Genomic DNA, 15,073 nt, shown 5'->3' with positions numbered 1-15,073 from the left:
GAGCTTCTAAATTTGTTGCATTTCCGGGTCAAAATGAACCAATGGCGTTGAGAGTTTTCTGACCAATGACTATTTTTTTGTTAGTTTTTATTCAATCATTGAGGAGATTAAAACAGTTATAAATGTGCGTAAAACCGTGATTTTAAACTCATGCTTGTTGGCTAGGCTTGAAGTAGCGTCGTGGTGAAGGCACAATTCAAGTTTCTGTCTCAAGAAAACCAAATTCGGGTGGCAGTGTTGCATGAGGGAAGGCAATTCCAGTTGTCAGATTGCAAAAAAAGCTGTCTGTAACCAGAGTACAGTCAGTAGGATCCTGCTAAAACTGAAAGAGACTGGCAGCACAAAGGACACCCAGATGTGGTCAGCCCAGAAACACAACTGCGAGAGAAGATAGTCTACTGATACGGACATCTCTTGGAAACCGCAAGGTAACATCACCACAGCTATTATGGGAATGGAAAAAAAAAATGTTCAATTGATGTATGCACTTCAACTGTGGGAAGGCGGTGTCTAGAAGTTAGCTTAAGAGGATGCAATGCAATGAAAAAGCCACGGTAGACCACTGACCAGAGATGGGAAGCAAATGGGACTGGGAAAAGGTGCTCTTCAGTGATGAAAGCACTCTGTGTGCTAGGAGACCATGGAAAGACCTGTGTAAGGAGATATCCAGGCGAAGAAAATGTCTTAATCTCTCAGTGAAGCATCCAGTGAAAGTGATGATTAGGGCTGTATGGCAGGGCGTGGGAGACTTCATGTTGTGGATGGAATGGTGAACACATGAAAATACATTGAAATTCTTGAAAAATGCATGCTGCCTTCAGCTCGAGATTGTTTTTAGTTTTTCTGGAGTCTACATGTTCCAGGATGACAAATGCACCATGTCATTGTTCAAAAGACAGTCAATGAGTGGAATTAAAGGAACAGGATAAGGAACTTGGAATGGCTGCCACAATTTCCAAATCTCAACCCCATTGAAAACCTGTGGTATAAAATCTCATTGGAATATGAAAGAGAGAGTTCAGGACCAAACAAGAACTTCTTGAGTCACTCATTGCTGTCTGGAATCAAATTATTACTCCAGAACAGCTGCTGAAACTGGTTCACTTCATGCTAGAGAGATGCAGACTTGTTAGAGCAGAGGCTGGCCTAATAAAGTATTAAGTTGATAAATTGTTTCAAACGGGCCTTTTCAGGGACACAGAATTAATAATAAAAAAAATTAATAAAAAGTAAAATAAATTTAACAGTGCTACTCTAACACTATGATGCTAAGTGTATTATCTATATATCACAAGTTCAACACTTGAACTTGTGATATGCATAATACACTTAGCATCATACTAAGATATCTACTTCCTCAATGCCAAGCTTTCACAGGTAGCAACTTGGCTTGCTGACAATTAATTAAAACTAAACCTGGAAAATCTAAAGCCTCTTGTTTTTAAACTGGGTTAGACTAGTGGTCCATCTAGCCTAGTTTTAAAAGGGTTCTAGGGATGATCCGGGAAATTACAGACAGTAAGCCTGATGTCTATGCTGGGCAAAATAGTGGAAACTATTATAAGAATAAGTTACAGAACACGTAGATAAACATGGTTTAATGGGACAGAGTCAGCATGGGTTCAGCCGAGGGAAGTCTTGCCTCACCAATTTGCTTCATTTCTTTGAAGGCCTGAATAAACATGTGGATAAAGGTGAGCCGATTGATGTAGTGTATCTAGATTTACAGAAAGCTTTTAATAAAATTCTCATGAGAGGCTCCTGAGAAAATTAGAGTCATGGGATAGGAGGCAGGTTCTGGTGTGGATTAGGGAACTGGTTATTGGACAGAAAACAGAGGGTAGGGTTAAATGGTCATTTCTCTCAATGGAGGAGAGTGGAGTGCCGCAGGGATCTGTACTGGGACTGCTGCTATGTAACATTTATAAATGATATGGAAATCGGAAAGAGCGAGGTGATTAAATTTGCAGATGATACAAAACTTCAAGGTTGTTAAAACACATGCGGACTGTGAAATATTGCATAACGATGAAATTGGAAGACTGGGCATCCAAATGGCAGATGAAATTTAATGTGTACAAATGCAAGATTATGCACATTGGAAAGAATAATCCGAACCATAGTTACCTGATGCTACGGCCTACCTTGGGGGTCACCACTCAAGGAAAACACCTAGGTGTCGTCGATAATACGCTGAAATCTTCTGCTCAGTGTGTGGCGGTGGCCAAAAAAGCAAACAGGATGCTAGGAATTATTAGGAAAGGGATGGTGAATAAGACCGAAAATACTATAATTCCTTTATATTGCTCCATGGTGGGTCTGCACCTCGAATATTGCGCTCAGTTCTGGTTGTCGTATCTCCAAAACGTTAGTGGAATTAGAAAAGGTTCAAAGAAGAGCAACCAAAATGATAAAGGTGATCGAACTCCTCTTGTATGAGGGAAAGGCTAGAGAGGTTAGGGCTCTTCAACTTGGAAAAGAGACGGATGGGGGGAGATATGATTGAGGTCTAGAAAATCCTGAGTGGTGTAGAACGAGTAAAAGTAAATCAATTTTTTTTTTCTCATTCCAAAAGTACAAAGACTAGGGGACACTCGAGGAAATTACATGGATATACTTTTAAAACAAATAGGATGAAATATTTTTTGACTCAATGAATAGATAAGCTCTGGAACTCTTTGCCGGAGGATGTGGCAACAACAGTTAGTGTATCTGGGTTTTAAAAAGGTTTGGACAGATTCCTGGAGTGAAAGTCCATAGTCTGATATGGAGACAGACATGGGAAGCAACTGCTTGCCCTTTGATTTTGTAGTGTGGAATGTTGCTATGATTTGGGTTTCTGCCAGGTATTTGTGACCTGGCTTGGCCACTGTTTGGAAAGCAGGATACTGGGCTAGATCGACCACTGGTCTTACCCCGTATGGCTACTCTTTTGTGCTATTTTATTATGTACCTCTACTATTACTAGAATTGTAAGCTGCTTATATTTGATGTGCAGGTTGCAAGTACTTAATAAACTTGAAAAGAACTCCATTATGAGACAGGAAAGAGAGCACAGAATGATAAAAGGAGAGTCAGTACCCAATCCTCATCCTGCCACAGCATTCAGGCAGCCAAGCTGATCCCAGCCAGCACTTTAAGCAGAAACAAAACTGCATCAGGTCAGTTAAGGCCAACAAGACGCACATGTTTAAACTCACCTTGAACTTTTAATTGAGAATTAATTACAGAGGGATAATGGTGGTGAGTTTCATAGTGTGGGAGCTGTAAAGTTTAAAAAAAAAACAACTCTCTAATCTTGAGTATGTCACATAAGGGACAGTCAGCGTCTCCAAAATGGCATTGGGAGCTGAAACCACATGGTCAGGTGCTGTGGCAGGGTCTACAGAGATTCCCTGCCCAGTACATCTCCTTCATGCACAACTCCCATAAAGTGACATCACACTGTGGGCAGCAAGCACCAGCTGTAGAACTACTCAGACTGTTGCAGCTTCTTTAGTGCCTCCTTGTGCACAGGTATCCCTAGGCCTGTTGTCTCATGCTTATGAGAATCTGGCCCCCTCTGTGTTGGTGTGGCTCCTACCATGGCAACCATAATCATATTGCTCCCTTCCCTATACGCTGGTGCTGAACTTCCTCTGTTGTTTTTTTTTTTTTTTTTTTTGTAAATAACGTTGTAGCCTGCTTGTGGGAAAAGGGAGGGACCTAAACATGGAGGTACAGGAAGGGGTTTAGGGGAGGAAGCCAAGTAGGCCAAAACTGTCTAGCAAACTCATCCAGAGGACTTCTCCTGATTCAGATGTCCAGCTTCTGCCATCTCCTCCTGCACAACTAGGTTGCACAACTGGCATGCTGCAGCCCTAGGACTGTACCCTGGGAGCTTGTTCTACCAGAGGAGACAGCCCTGAGACTGATGCCTTGGAAAACAAGGAGATTGTTCACACCAGGCTTACACAGCTCTGAGACTGCTGCCCTGGGAAATGTTCCAGCTTTGTTACCAGTCCAGTGGTTGTCCACCATCTTTTGAAGACAAGAGAATGCTGGTAATCGATTCATTACACCATTTTTTTTGTACAGTGATGTCGCTGTAAAGTTCTGGTCCTCTGACTCCGTCTGCTGGCTGGGTGGCATAAACTCACATATTTGCACTGGCTTCACAGAATAAGGAAACTTGTATTTTTGTTTTAATTTGAACTTTATTTTGAACACTTATGGCTACAAAAACTGTAAACAGAAATCCCCGTTCAAATATTAATCAAAAACCATACCCCCCCCCCCCCCCCTTGTACAGAGATAAGTAACCCAAAACAAAACTCTTAAAGACCCAAGTACTCGCTATAGAGGGACTAACTATTTGTAAAGTAGCATTCATCCAATACCATGTAAGAAAGGATTCCCATCTCTTCAGATGCAACAAATTGGTCATGATGTATAGCAGTTAACTTACTAAGGTTGGGTTTCATTTGGTCTACAGTTGGAAGAGCCAAAATTAGACCAAAGTCGAACCACTTCTCTGTGTGTTATTTCACGAAAAATGTATTCAGCTCTTTTTAAAGCAAGATTTACTATATGTTAATATAGATAAATACATCTCCAAAAAATGGGGAGGAAAAAGCCTCAGATATTGCAGGTCATTTTCTTTCATATGTACCCCCCCCCCCCCCCCCCCCTTGCCGTAACCAATTCTGTCTCTCATATATGTATCCCTCTGCTGTCACCCATTCTGTCTTAGATGTACCCTCCTACTTCTCCTCACCTCACCGTCTTCACTTTGTCTTGTTCCCCTCACCTACAATAGAGACTTGCTTCCCTGCTGTGAGTGGCCTGCAGGAGCTCCAGGTGAAGTCCTCCAATGGAATCCCTGCTTTTCTGCCGCGACTGGTTTCACCATGAGGTTGAGCCACATTTCACTAGAAGTTGAGGTTGAACTTGAGGTATTAAATCTCACAAAACTTGATGCCATGGGAACAGCCTCAACTTATGGTGCCACGCAGCTCGATCTCCTGGTTAGACCAGTAGCAGCAAAAAAAACAGATCCTATGAGAGGGCTTCACCAGGAGCTTCTGCGAGCCAAGAGAATGAGGTTTTGCAGGCTGTAGGTTGATGAACTGGCAACAGGGACGCCCCAATCTATATCTAGCATGTTGAAATCACCTATTAATATATCAAATAAATAAATACCACTGCTTTTGATTATACTGGTCCCCAACTCTGGAATACCCTCTCTGACCCTTAAGCTTGAACCTTCATACCCTGCTTTAAAAAAACAACAAAAAAAACCCTCTTCCTGACCGTCCTTTCCACTCATGTTGCTGTCTTATTTATTATGGCATTTCTTTTCTTTTATATTTTAATTTGTAAACTGCTTAACCAACTGTTTTAGCAGTATATCAAGTTTTTAATAAACTGTAACTGTACCCTTGTTGTTTACTGCTCCTCTGAACTTTTATTGTAAACCGCCTAGATGCCATATGGCGATTGGTGATAGATCAAATAAATTAAATAAATAAATAGGTTGGCCAAGCCTGAATTAGATGGTCCTGCTGCATCAATCACTGGCATAAAAAACCATCCCCAAAATCAGAGAATTAATTTTTACTTAATCATTTTTAAAAATTTTATAGAAACGTGTTAAAAAAAAAATCCTTGCCACTTAGTTTAGTGTAACTTCTGTGTTACTCTCCCCTACGCTGGTCACCATGTCGTAGAGCCATATCACTGCTTCAGGGGAAAACTTTTAATTGCTGCAAATAGACACACAAGTATTAAGGATTCAATAAAGTATTTCATTTCATTAAAACACATAGAATTAAGAATAGGAATGGGACTATAAAAAGAACATTCCATCCTATCCTTACCCGGTTTTGGTATCACCACAATCCAAGCTTTCATCATAGAGGGAGGCAGATCCTGCCCACTACGAACTTCATTAAGAATCTCAACTAATATGGGAGCAAGCTCCCTCCCCCCCCCCCCCCCCCCCCCCCCACCGGAATGACTTATAAAAATAGTTTGGTAAGCCATCTAGTCCAGGGGCTTTCCCAATTGGAAGATCCTTAATGATTTTAGTGATTTCATCCACATGAACAGGACGCTCCAAAGCACAACGTTGCACTTCCGTTAAGGAAGGAAGTGCTTGAGTTGATGATAAATCCTCAATTGCTTCTGGATGAATTGTGGAATCAGCCGAGTATAAAGACTGATATGAGGTTTGAAAACGTTGACGAATCAGAGAGGACTTGTACAAAACGTTATTCCTACCATCCCCAATCTTAAGGATAGTGCGATCAAATCTTTGCTGCCGAAGTTTAAGGGCCAAGGAACGACCTGGCATATAATGGTTGGCATAGTGAGCTTGTTGTTGTTGACATCTGAGAAATTGCAACTGATCCGAATAAATATTATCAAATCTTAAGCGGAGGGCTTGAATCTCCCTTAAAATGGAAACCGATTGAGAAGATTTATGAAGTTCCTCCAAACGGGTCAGCTGGGAGATACAATTTGCCACTTCCACACGTCTAGTCTGAGCCTGTGAACTTGCATTTTGTAAGAAAAATCCTCTACTTACCGCTTTAAAAGCATCCCAAATGACCCCCTAAAGAAGGGCCCAAATTCAAGTTAATGTCAGGATATTCCCGCAAGAGGGATCTATAGCCAGCTAGGATCTTGTCATCCGTCAGCAAAGTTGTATTTAAGGTCCACCTCCTATCCTTGTCTTCCTCACGAAGAGACTGAAGTTGGACCCAAGTCGGAGCGTGATCCGATATGGTAATAGGTCCAGTGCCTGAGAGACCTCCCCACTGTGCCAGGGAAATATCAATAAATGATCAATACGGGAGTAAGAATCGTGAGAATGAGAATAGAAGGAATAGTCCCATTCTGTCGGACGGTGCAAATGCCACAAATCGCACATATCTCTTGGTTGGCACTTCTTTGGTCGTTCCCCTTTACTCTTTGTTTTTCCTTACTTGATCTTCATCTCATTGTTCCACTTTTATTCAGTTCCCTAGCTCAGCAATATCTGATCTAAGGTCTGACCCCCAGATGCCAAATCAGTTTTTGATGCTGCAATGTCAGCTTTGATCTCCTTCAGCTAGTTTTTAATCTCCATATTGTTTTATTGACCCTCTGTAGACCCCCGTCTGATCTTTCCACACGGAGGTGTACAGAGGGTCTGTTCTTCTATGATCTTGTAGACCGCCTCCCTGAATTCTAGTGACATCCCTTCCCATGGATGGCGCCGCTGGGGAGGCATCAGAAGGCTCAGTTCAAATCTAATTCCCATGACCACAGCTTTCTGTCTATTAGGATGTAGGTGGATCTTTGGCCATTTATGTTCCCACATATATTCTATTAAAAGTCAACCCAAATTAGTTCAGAGACTGAGTGTTACTTGTGTGTGGATTACCTTGCAGAACAAATGACAGGTAAAGAATGAATAAGAAATAAAGACAGAGATAGTTGACAGAAATAAAGTGTTTATTCTTACCAAAATCAAATCTTCAATTTGGTACATTCATCAGACAGATTCTATGTTCAACTGCACAGAGTTCTGGCTCTGAGGATGCGTTGGGGAAAGTTCCAACGATCTGCCAAAATCTCTTCTCTTTTATAGGCGCAGGTCTACATGCAAGTCAATGGCAAGACCCTTTTTTTTCTTAATATTGCCCAACCTCTGATTCATACTTTCCTTTCCGGCAGGTGCCCATCTGTACCCTCTTCTTTCCGTTTTAGCTATTGCAAGATTTCCGTTATTGTCAACAACATGTTTTTCTTGTTACAAAAATATCTGCACATGATTGTGACATTTCCGCTTTTGTCAACACTTGTTTTTCTCTCTCTTGATACAAAAATATCTCAATACTAGCATTTCAGTTTCATATCATCTTTCATATCATCTTATGATCTGAGTGCCATCTTATAGAAACACAGACTTCATTTTAAAAACCACAAACTTCATCCATTTTTGTCCATTATTTCTACATCTTAGGTGCTATGTTCAATTTGACAGTTGTACCAGATTTTGTTAAGACCCATCATGCAGGCCTGCTTTTGCAGGTTCCCATCTATAAGGCCATTGGTGGGCTTTCAGGCCTAGTCAGGGCTTCTCAGCTGGCCAAAGCCCAGTAACTTGGCCCACCACCATTCCAGTGGATAGGCCTCAAGCTACAACACATATTAACAATATGTGGGGGACACATCATCTCTGCTCTTTGAGAGATGGTCAGGTAGCATTCTGTTGGTATTTGAGAGCTAGTGGCTACCATGTTTTCCGCCTTACAGTGCGTTTGACTGCTCCCCTAATATGCAAAGTCCTGCAGATCTGTTGGCAGCTTTTTGCTCATCTCAGCTCTGCTGATGAGAAGTATTACAATAATCTAGCAATTAAAGCAGTTCAAGGCAACTGATGAATGTGGATTCCCCCAGGTCATTGAGGAGCTGTGTGCTTAAGCAGCCATTTGGCCTGGCGATGTCACTTCCTCCAGGAAAGTTGTATTTTTATTTTAAAAAAAAATAATTCTATACCTATTAGCACATATGAAAGTATTTCAGCATGTTTCTTGGGATGATTTTCAAAATGAAAGTATGTGCCTTTACTTTTAAAATCTTGCACAGTCCAAAAAATGAGAAGGCAATGTGCATGTTTGTGTGTGTTTATTGGTAATTTGTTTGTATTTTAATTTGTGTATGTTGCTTTGTTACCTGCCTTGGATAAAGACAGGATATAAATAATAATAAACGTAAACATATTTTTCAGTAATGTAAGAGGGTATAAAATTACCTTTTGTGTGTAGTACAGCTGACTTCTCTCCCTCTTGCTGAAGGTGGAATGTGGAGAGGCTGAGGCATTCGCATTTATTAAATGATTTGTCTTTCCTGTATGTTCTAAAGTGTGCTGTAGTGAAAATAGTTTCAAGCAGAATGCTCTCAGCTCTTGTATGAATGTAAATTTAAGCTACTTTTCAGTGTGATGAGTAACCTCCTGCATAAGTATTAGAAGGGCCTTAAAGCAAGCTGCTTTCTCTGTTCACACTAACTTTTATGTTTTCTTAGACCCCATTGTAAAGGAGCAGACTCGGATGGGCTCTTCCAGCATGCCCAGTGGTAGCACCCCTGTCAGCAGTGCCAATATGATATCAGGTCAGTCAACTTTACTGTAGCCCAGGGGATTAGTGGATAGAGAGGAGCAGGTGATGAAGGAAAATGGTGATAATGGGGTAGACAAGGAGTTAAAAAGATAAGGTGAAAGTGGTAAAGAAGAGGAGAAGGACCCTACTTTGTCAAGAGGGCTGGAGGTGAAGACTACATTCAAAGGTACACCCATCTGAGCTCTGCTCTGTGAGACTCATCTACCAGGAGAAAGGCTTCTGACAAATAGTTTGGGGTGGGACTATTCTTCTTCTGACAGTAAAGTAATTTATTGATATGTGTTTTCTTTTAGGAATCTCTTCAGTGCCAACTCCATCTCCTCTTGGACCTCTGGCAGGATCACCTGTCATCTCTGCCCCTAATGCACTGGGCACCCCAGTGGCAGCTGCTGCAGGAGCACCTCAGTAGTGATCTGGCTGGCTACAGTGCCACCGGGCAAGGAACTCATTCAAGGCCATTGCTGAGTGAATTTAGAGTTTTGTCACTATATAAAAAGAAAAACATTATATGCCATTTTTTTAACGAACTTTTTTTTTTCCTGTATGTTTTCCTAACTCGGGGAAATTTCTAAAAATAACCTGCAAATGTAACATTTTTGGACACTTTTTTTTAATTGGAAAATTTGTTCTTCAAGAGCAATTCCCTGTACCTCTGTATGTTCTTTGTTGGTAACCCTCGTCTCCCCAGGATTGATGCGCCCTCCTCAGTTGGCCGTAGAACTTGTTTGTAAAGAGCAGTAAGTTCCGTTCATCGTGCTCCGATGGGAAGAAGCTGCACTGGTATGCTGAGGAAGAGAGCCACTGCTTATTCACAGTGGACTGATCTGACTTCTCATTAGCTGAGAGGGAGTCTTTGCAGGATTTCCTTGTCATAGACTTGAAATATAGAGTTTGTTACAGGGTATTGTTATATATAGTGTTTATACAGATGTTGGAGCTGATGCAGTGAGAGCCTGTCTAGTAATTTCTTCCTTATTTCCTCATGTGCCATGAGGTGGGGGGGGGGGGGGGGGGGGTCCAGGGTACTGACACTGATAGTAAGAGGTGCTCTGCTCATGCTGCCTGTGCTGTATATAGAGCCAGACCTTATCCTGCACATGTGAAAGATCCCACATTGTAAATAAATTTTGTTTTATTTATCAGAGTTTTGATATGTTACCTGTGTTGCTCTTTTAGGTTTGGGGTGTCCTGACCCCACTTCTCAGCTTCTCAGCATGCTGAGCCTAGAAGATCTATGTTACTACTTCCTCTTTTACAGCAGAGCTTACCAATCTTTTTGTGGCCATGTGCCCCCTGATCATGGCCAAATAAAATTATGTGACCCCCAGAAGGTGCAAAATAATAATGCACCTAGGGAAAGTTCACCTAGATGGTGACCCCCAAAGGTGGGTTTGTGACACCATTTGGGGTCCTGACTCACAATTTTGGGAAGCTCTATTTTACAGTATGCCTCTTGCTCACAGAGCTTAGCTGGTGTGAATGTGAAGCCAGGTATCTGGATGACATGGTACAGCAGATTCTGACGCATATATTACCTGTGTGCACTTCCAGAAGCACCTTGCACAAAGGGCACACTGCAGGTACTAACTTTGCAGTCCTAAGAGCTTTTTTCAGTGCTTATAATTGGTAATTTTACATTTTTAACATGTATTAAAAAAAAAACTTTGGCCTCAGAATAGGGGAAATTCAAATATATGAAGACCTCAGCCCCTTGAAACCCTGCTGCTTCACAAATCCAAAATGTCATTGGCCTGACTTGGATCTTCAATGTTTAAAACTCTGCCTTCTCCAAAGAAGTTCCCTTTAAGATCTTGACTCACCATAGAAGTCTTACTATAGTGGGGGCAGGAACAATCCTCCCTTGCTCCTGCTTTGGCAGTGCCATCTTGAGAATGGAGATTGTTTCTGCTCCTGGTGTCCCAGGACCCCTATAGTGAATCAGAATCCCCCCAAAAGACCTTTCTTGTAGTGGATGGATGGATATCAAACATTGAAGCCTTGGGTCTAGGCCTGAGACATGACATGGCCCACTAGGGATTTGCAAGTGGGTAGGAGATTATTTTAATTTTCCTCTGAAAATGTCTGGCAATTTTTCATTTTGGGTTTGACAAACATAGCTACTGTTTTCAGATGGAAATGAAAAAAAGCACTTTGTCTTTACCTATACGTACATAGGATGTGCCTCAGTACATCTTCTGCAGGAAGTACTTGGGGACTTGGCATGGATTACTATAATAATGGATTTATTTATTTATCAATGTATTTGTACCCCACATTATCCCCACAAACATGCAGGCTCAATGTGGCTTACAAAACCAGAGAGAGAGATCTCTGGGTGATATCAGAGACAAATTAGAAATGAAGAGCAAAAGTGCAAGAAAGAAAAGACACTTTACATAGAACGGTACAAAAGAATGTGTCCAACCAGAATCCACATTTGCATGCTTACAGGGGTTATAGTCCTACATAGGTCTTGTAGAAAATATTTGTGCAAACAGATGCATTTTTAGTGCCTTGCGAAAGAGAAGGTAGTCACTCAGACTAGTTATGGCTCTGGGAAGTGCATTCCAGTTTTGCGCACTGATGAATGGAAAGCTTGACGCCTGAATAGAGCCATGCTTACATCCTTTCCAGCTTGGGTAATGCAAGGTGAGATATAATCGCGATGTTGGGTCAGCATTTCTGGCAGGCAAGTCGATCATGGTCAGCATGTAATTTGGTACAACCCCATTGATGATTTTGTGTACCATGGTGCAAACCTTGAATACAATTCGCTCCTTGATTGGAAGCCAGTGAAGTTTAGCAAGAAGAGGCTTTGCGCTATCGAACTGGGCTTTATTGAAGATAAATCTTGCCGCTGTATTTTGGGAAGTCTGTAATTTCCAAAACAGTCTTTACACCCTGCTAACGTACCATTGCAGTAGTCTGTATAACAAAGCACTAACGATTGTATCATCTTTCTAAAGAGATGCGTCACGAAGAGGTGGCGTACCTGCTTCAGGTTCCACATCATGATGAACATCTGCATTTGTGCTGTTGCTTGTCTTTCAAATGTTAAAAAATGGTCAAAGATAACACCCAAAATCTTCAAATGATCAGAGATAGGAAGGATGAGATTGTTAACAATAGAAGTTGGATGAATTAACTTGCGCTGGGAAGACAGAACAAGGCAGTGTGTTTTTTCTGTATTAAGCTTTAGTTGAAAAACGTTTGTCCAAGAGTCCATAACATGCAGGGCGTTTTTGATGGACTTAATAATCTCGGATACTTTAGAATAGAATGGTATATATACTACAACATCGTCAGCATAGATATAGATATACGGATTGAGTCCCAATTCAGCTAATGTGATTGCCAGTGGGGCCATCATAAGGTTGAAAAGGATAGGCGACAGAGAAGAACCCTGAGGCACACCGCAGTCTGCACTCCATGCTGATGAGAATTGCGAATGCACTTTGACTTTGTACGATCGAAGTGTGAGAAAACCCCTCAACGACTTGAGTGCGTTGCCTCCTACTCCCAATTTGTCCAGCAGACTTAAGAGAATATTGTGATTGACCATATCAAACGCACTTGACATATCAAATTGGAGGAGTCGTACGTTCTTGCCAGTAGCAAGTTCCTGCCTTAGTTTAGTAAGTAGAGTGAGCAGTGCTGTTTCAGTGCTGTGTCCTGCACAGAAGCCTGACTGAGAAGTTGCAAGCAAATTGAAATTTAGTATGTAATCCGTGAGCTGGCTTGTGACCACACTTTCATCAACTTGACTAAAAGTGGAATGGATGCCACCGGTCTATAATTAGTGACATCAGCAACCTTCTTCTTGCAGTCTTTCGGTATAGGAGTTAAAACAATGTTTCCAAATTCATCTGGAAACAAATCACACTGAAGCATATGATTGAGATAGGATGTAAGGTGATCGAGAAAGCAGGATGGTGCTGAATTCATACGATAACTGACTGGTGCAAAGTCTGTCCAGAATCTGTCTGCTGGAAATTCATCCGCAGGGGGTTCGAAAACAGCTAGGAAATCTTCGAAATCAGAGGTGGCAGGTGGCAACGACATGCGGAGTTTAGTAATTTTCTCTAGAAAGTACTTTGCAAGCTCATCTGCAGACGGATGGTCAATGGTTGAAGAGACAACTGAGTTCGTGTTTATGAGCTTATTTAAGAGTTGATATACCTTCGAGTCATAATTATCTGTTCCCACTTTGTCAGAATAGTACCGACGCTTAGCTTGCCTGATAGCGTACTTGTATTTCCTCTGCACATTCTTCCATGCAAGGAATGTGTCCCCGGTCTTCATTTTCACTCAAGCTCTTTCAAGCCTTCTTGCTTGTTTTTTTTATCTGTTTCAGCTCATCAGTGAACCAAGGGGAGGAGGTACGCGCACGCGAAGCCTTAATTTTGAGTGGTGCTATGACATCTAGTACACGTGTACAGTTGGTAGTCTACTCCAGTAGGAAGCTCTCTGAGTCAGGCTGAATCGACCAATCCGTATCATAGATGGACCTCCAGAATTGCACCGCATCTATACGACGTCTTGTGGTGAAGGGATTACGGGTTTGATTTAGATGGGTTTCCTTTTTAATCCAGCAAATGGATAGATTAAATTTGTAATGATCAGACCATGGAACTTGTGACCATCTAGAATGAGCTATGACTATGCCAAACTCTCCGTATAGGTTATGGGAGAAGAGGTCTAAGGTGTGCCCCCTTATATGCATTGATTGTGTTGCTGGACACGTATGACCCCATAGTCGAAGGAAGTCCTTACAATCATGAGCTGTACTTGAGTCACTGTCCTCAAGGTGAAGATTGATATCCCCTAATAAGATAAGATTAGAGCTGGATGCACAAGCCTGTGAGATGTAGTCCATGAAGATCTGTTGAACATTGGACCAGCTACCTGGTATGGATTCAGATGGTAACAATTTCCAACAGATTTGTAAAAGACTCAGTGACCACGTCCACTATATAATCTGATCGGTAAACTAATGCTAAGCCGCCACCTCTTTTGCCATGTCTAATCCAATGTTTTATTTTGTAACCCGGAGGGCACAAGTCCAAGATAATAGGATCTGATTGCTTGCAAATCCAAGTTTCTGTAAGGAAGAGAAGGTCTAGGTTGTCAGCCTCAATCCAATCGGAAAGTATAACGGTTTTGTTTACAGCTGATCTGGCGTTAATGTAACCTATACGGATTAATCTAGAAGAATTCTTCACAATTGGGTTCTGTTGAATTTTCCGAAGCTGTCTCGGCAACCTCTCCGCTTTTCCTTTTGGTTGTAGTCGCTGGCATGCAACTAGCCTACCACCATAATGATATTGTTGAACTGAAAGCTGGAAGTACTGACCTGCCTATGAAAGCGAACGATTATAGGAATGCTATTGGTTTTCTCAGGAGGTGTGGTTAGGGAAAGGCGAATCAGATTTAGCAAGTGTAAAATTATAACAGCTTTAAAGAGAGACATTTGCTATTGATAGTTGCTGCAATCTGAGAATTGGGTTCAACTGCTGTGGGTAGCTGATCAATGCAAGGCTACAAGGTGGAGCAATTCAGTCTTTCAATGTTAACACAATATCCACTCAGCTTGGAAGTCTGCATTCCTCTCCCCAGGGCTGGCAATTTGAAAGTCAAAGCTGAGTGGGAGGGACTCAGTGGTCGAGCAGCAGACATCACCCAAATCTCCGCCCCCACTACTCAGGCGTATGGCAGAGCTGAACTGAGCCAGTGCAGCAGTAGCATCGAAGCACCAATGGGAAGAAAACAGCCCCTAGTGATAAGGCCACTCCACTCCGGCCCAACTGCCACCACGGTCAAAAAAAGAAAAACGCTCTGCCCCAACAGAAAGAGGGCAACCCCCCGTCCGCAGCAAAAACCACACCGACCAACTTGGCCACCGAAAGCAGGTGAGGATGGATTCT

The 15,073-nt window shown here is 41.9% G+C and overlaps 1 protein-coding gene across 1 annotated transcript in view; it reads left to right on the top strand.

Annotated features, from left to right (window-relative positions):
• CSNK2A1 (casein kinase 2 alpha 1) overlaps positions 1-10,293 on the top strand; it is a 235,371-nt gene extending 225,078 nt beyond the window's left edge. Inside the window, 2 exon segments of the mRNA XM_030211651.1 lie at positions 9,055-9,141; positions 9,443-10,293. Coding sequence (XP_030067511.1) covers positions 9,055-9,141; positions 9,443-9,558 — 203 coding nt within the window. The 3' untranslated portion in view covers positions 9,559-10,293.
• The last annotated feature ends 4,780 nt before the right edge of the window (positions 10,294-15,073 follow it).

This window comes from Microcaecilia unicolor, chromosome 8 (assembly GCF_901765095.1).
Source record: "Microcaecilia unicolor chromosome 8, aMicUni1.1, whole genome shotgun sequence".
In the NCBI taxonomy this organism is placed as follows: domain Eukaryota; kingdom Metazoa; phylum Chordata; class Amphibia; order Gymnophiona; family Siphonopidae; genus Microcaecilia; species Microcaecilia unicolor.
This window is presented reverse-complemented; position numbering and strand designations above follow the sequence as displayed.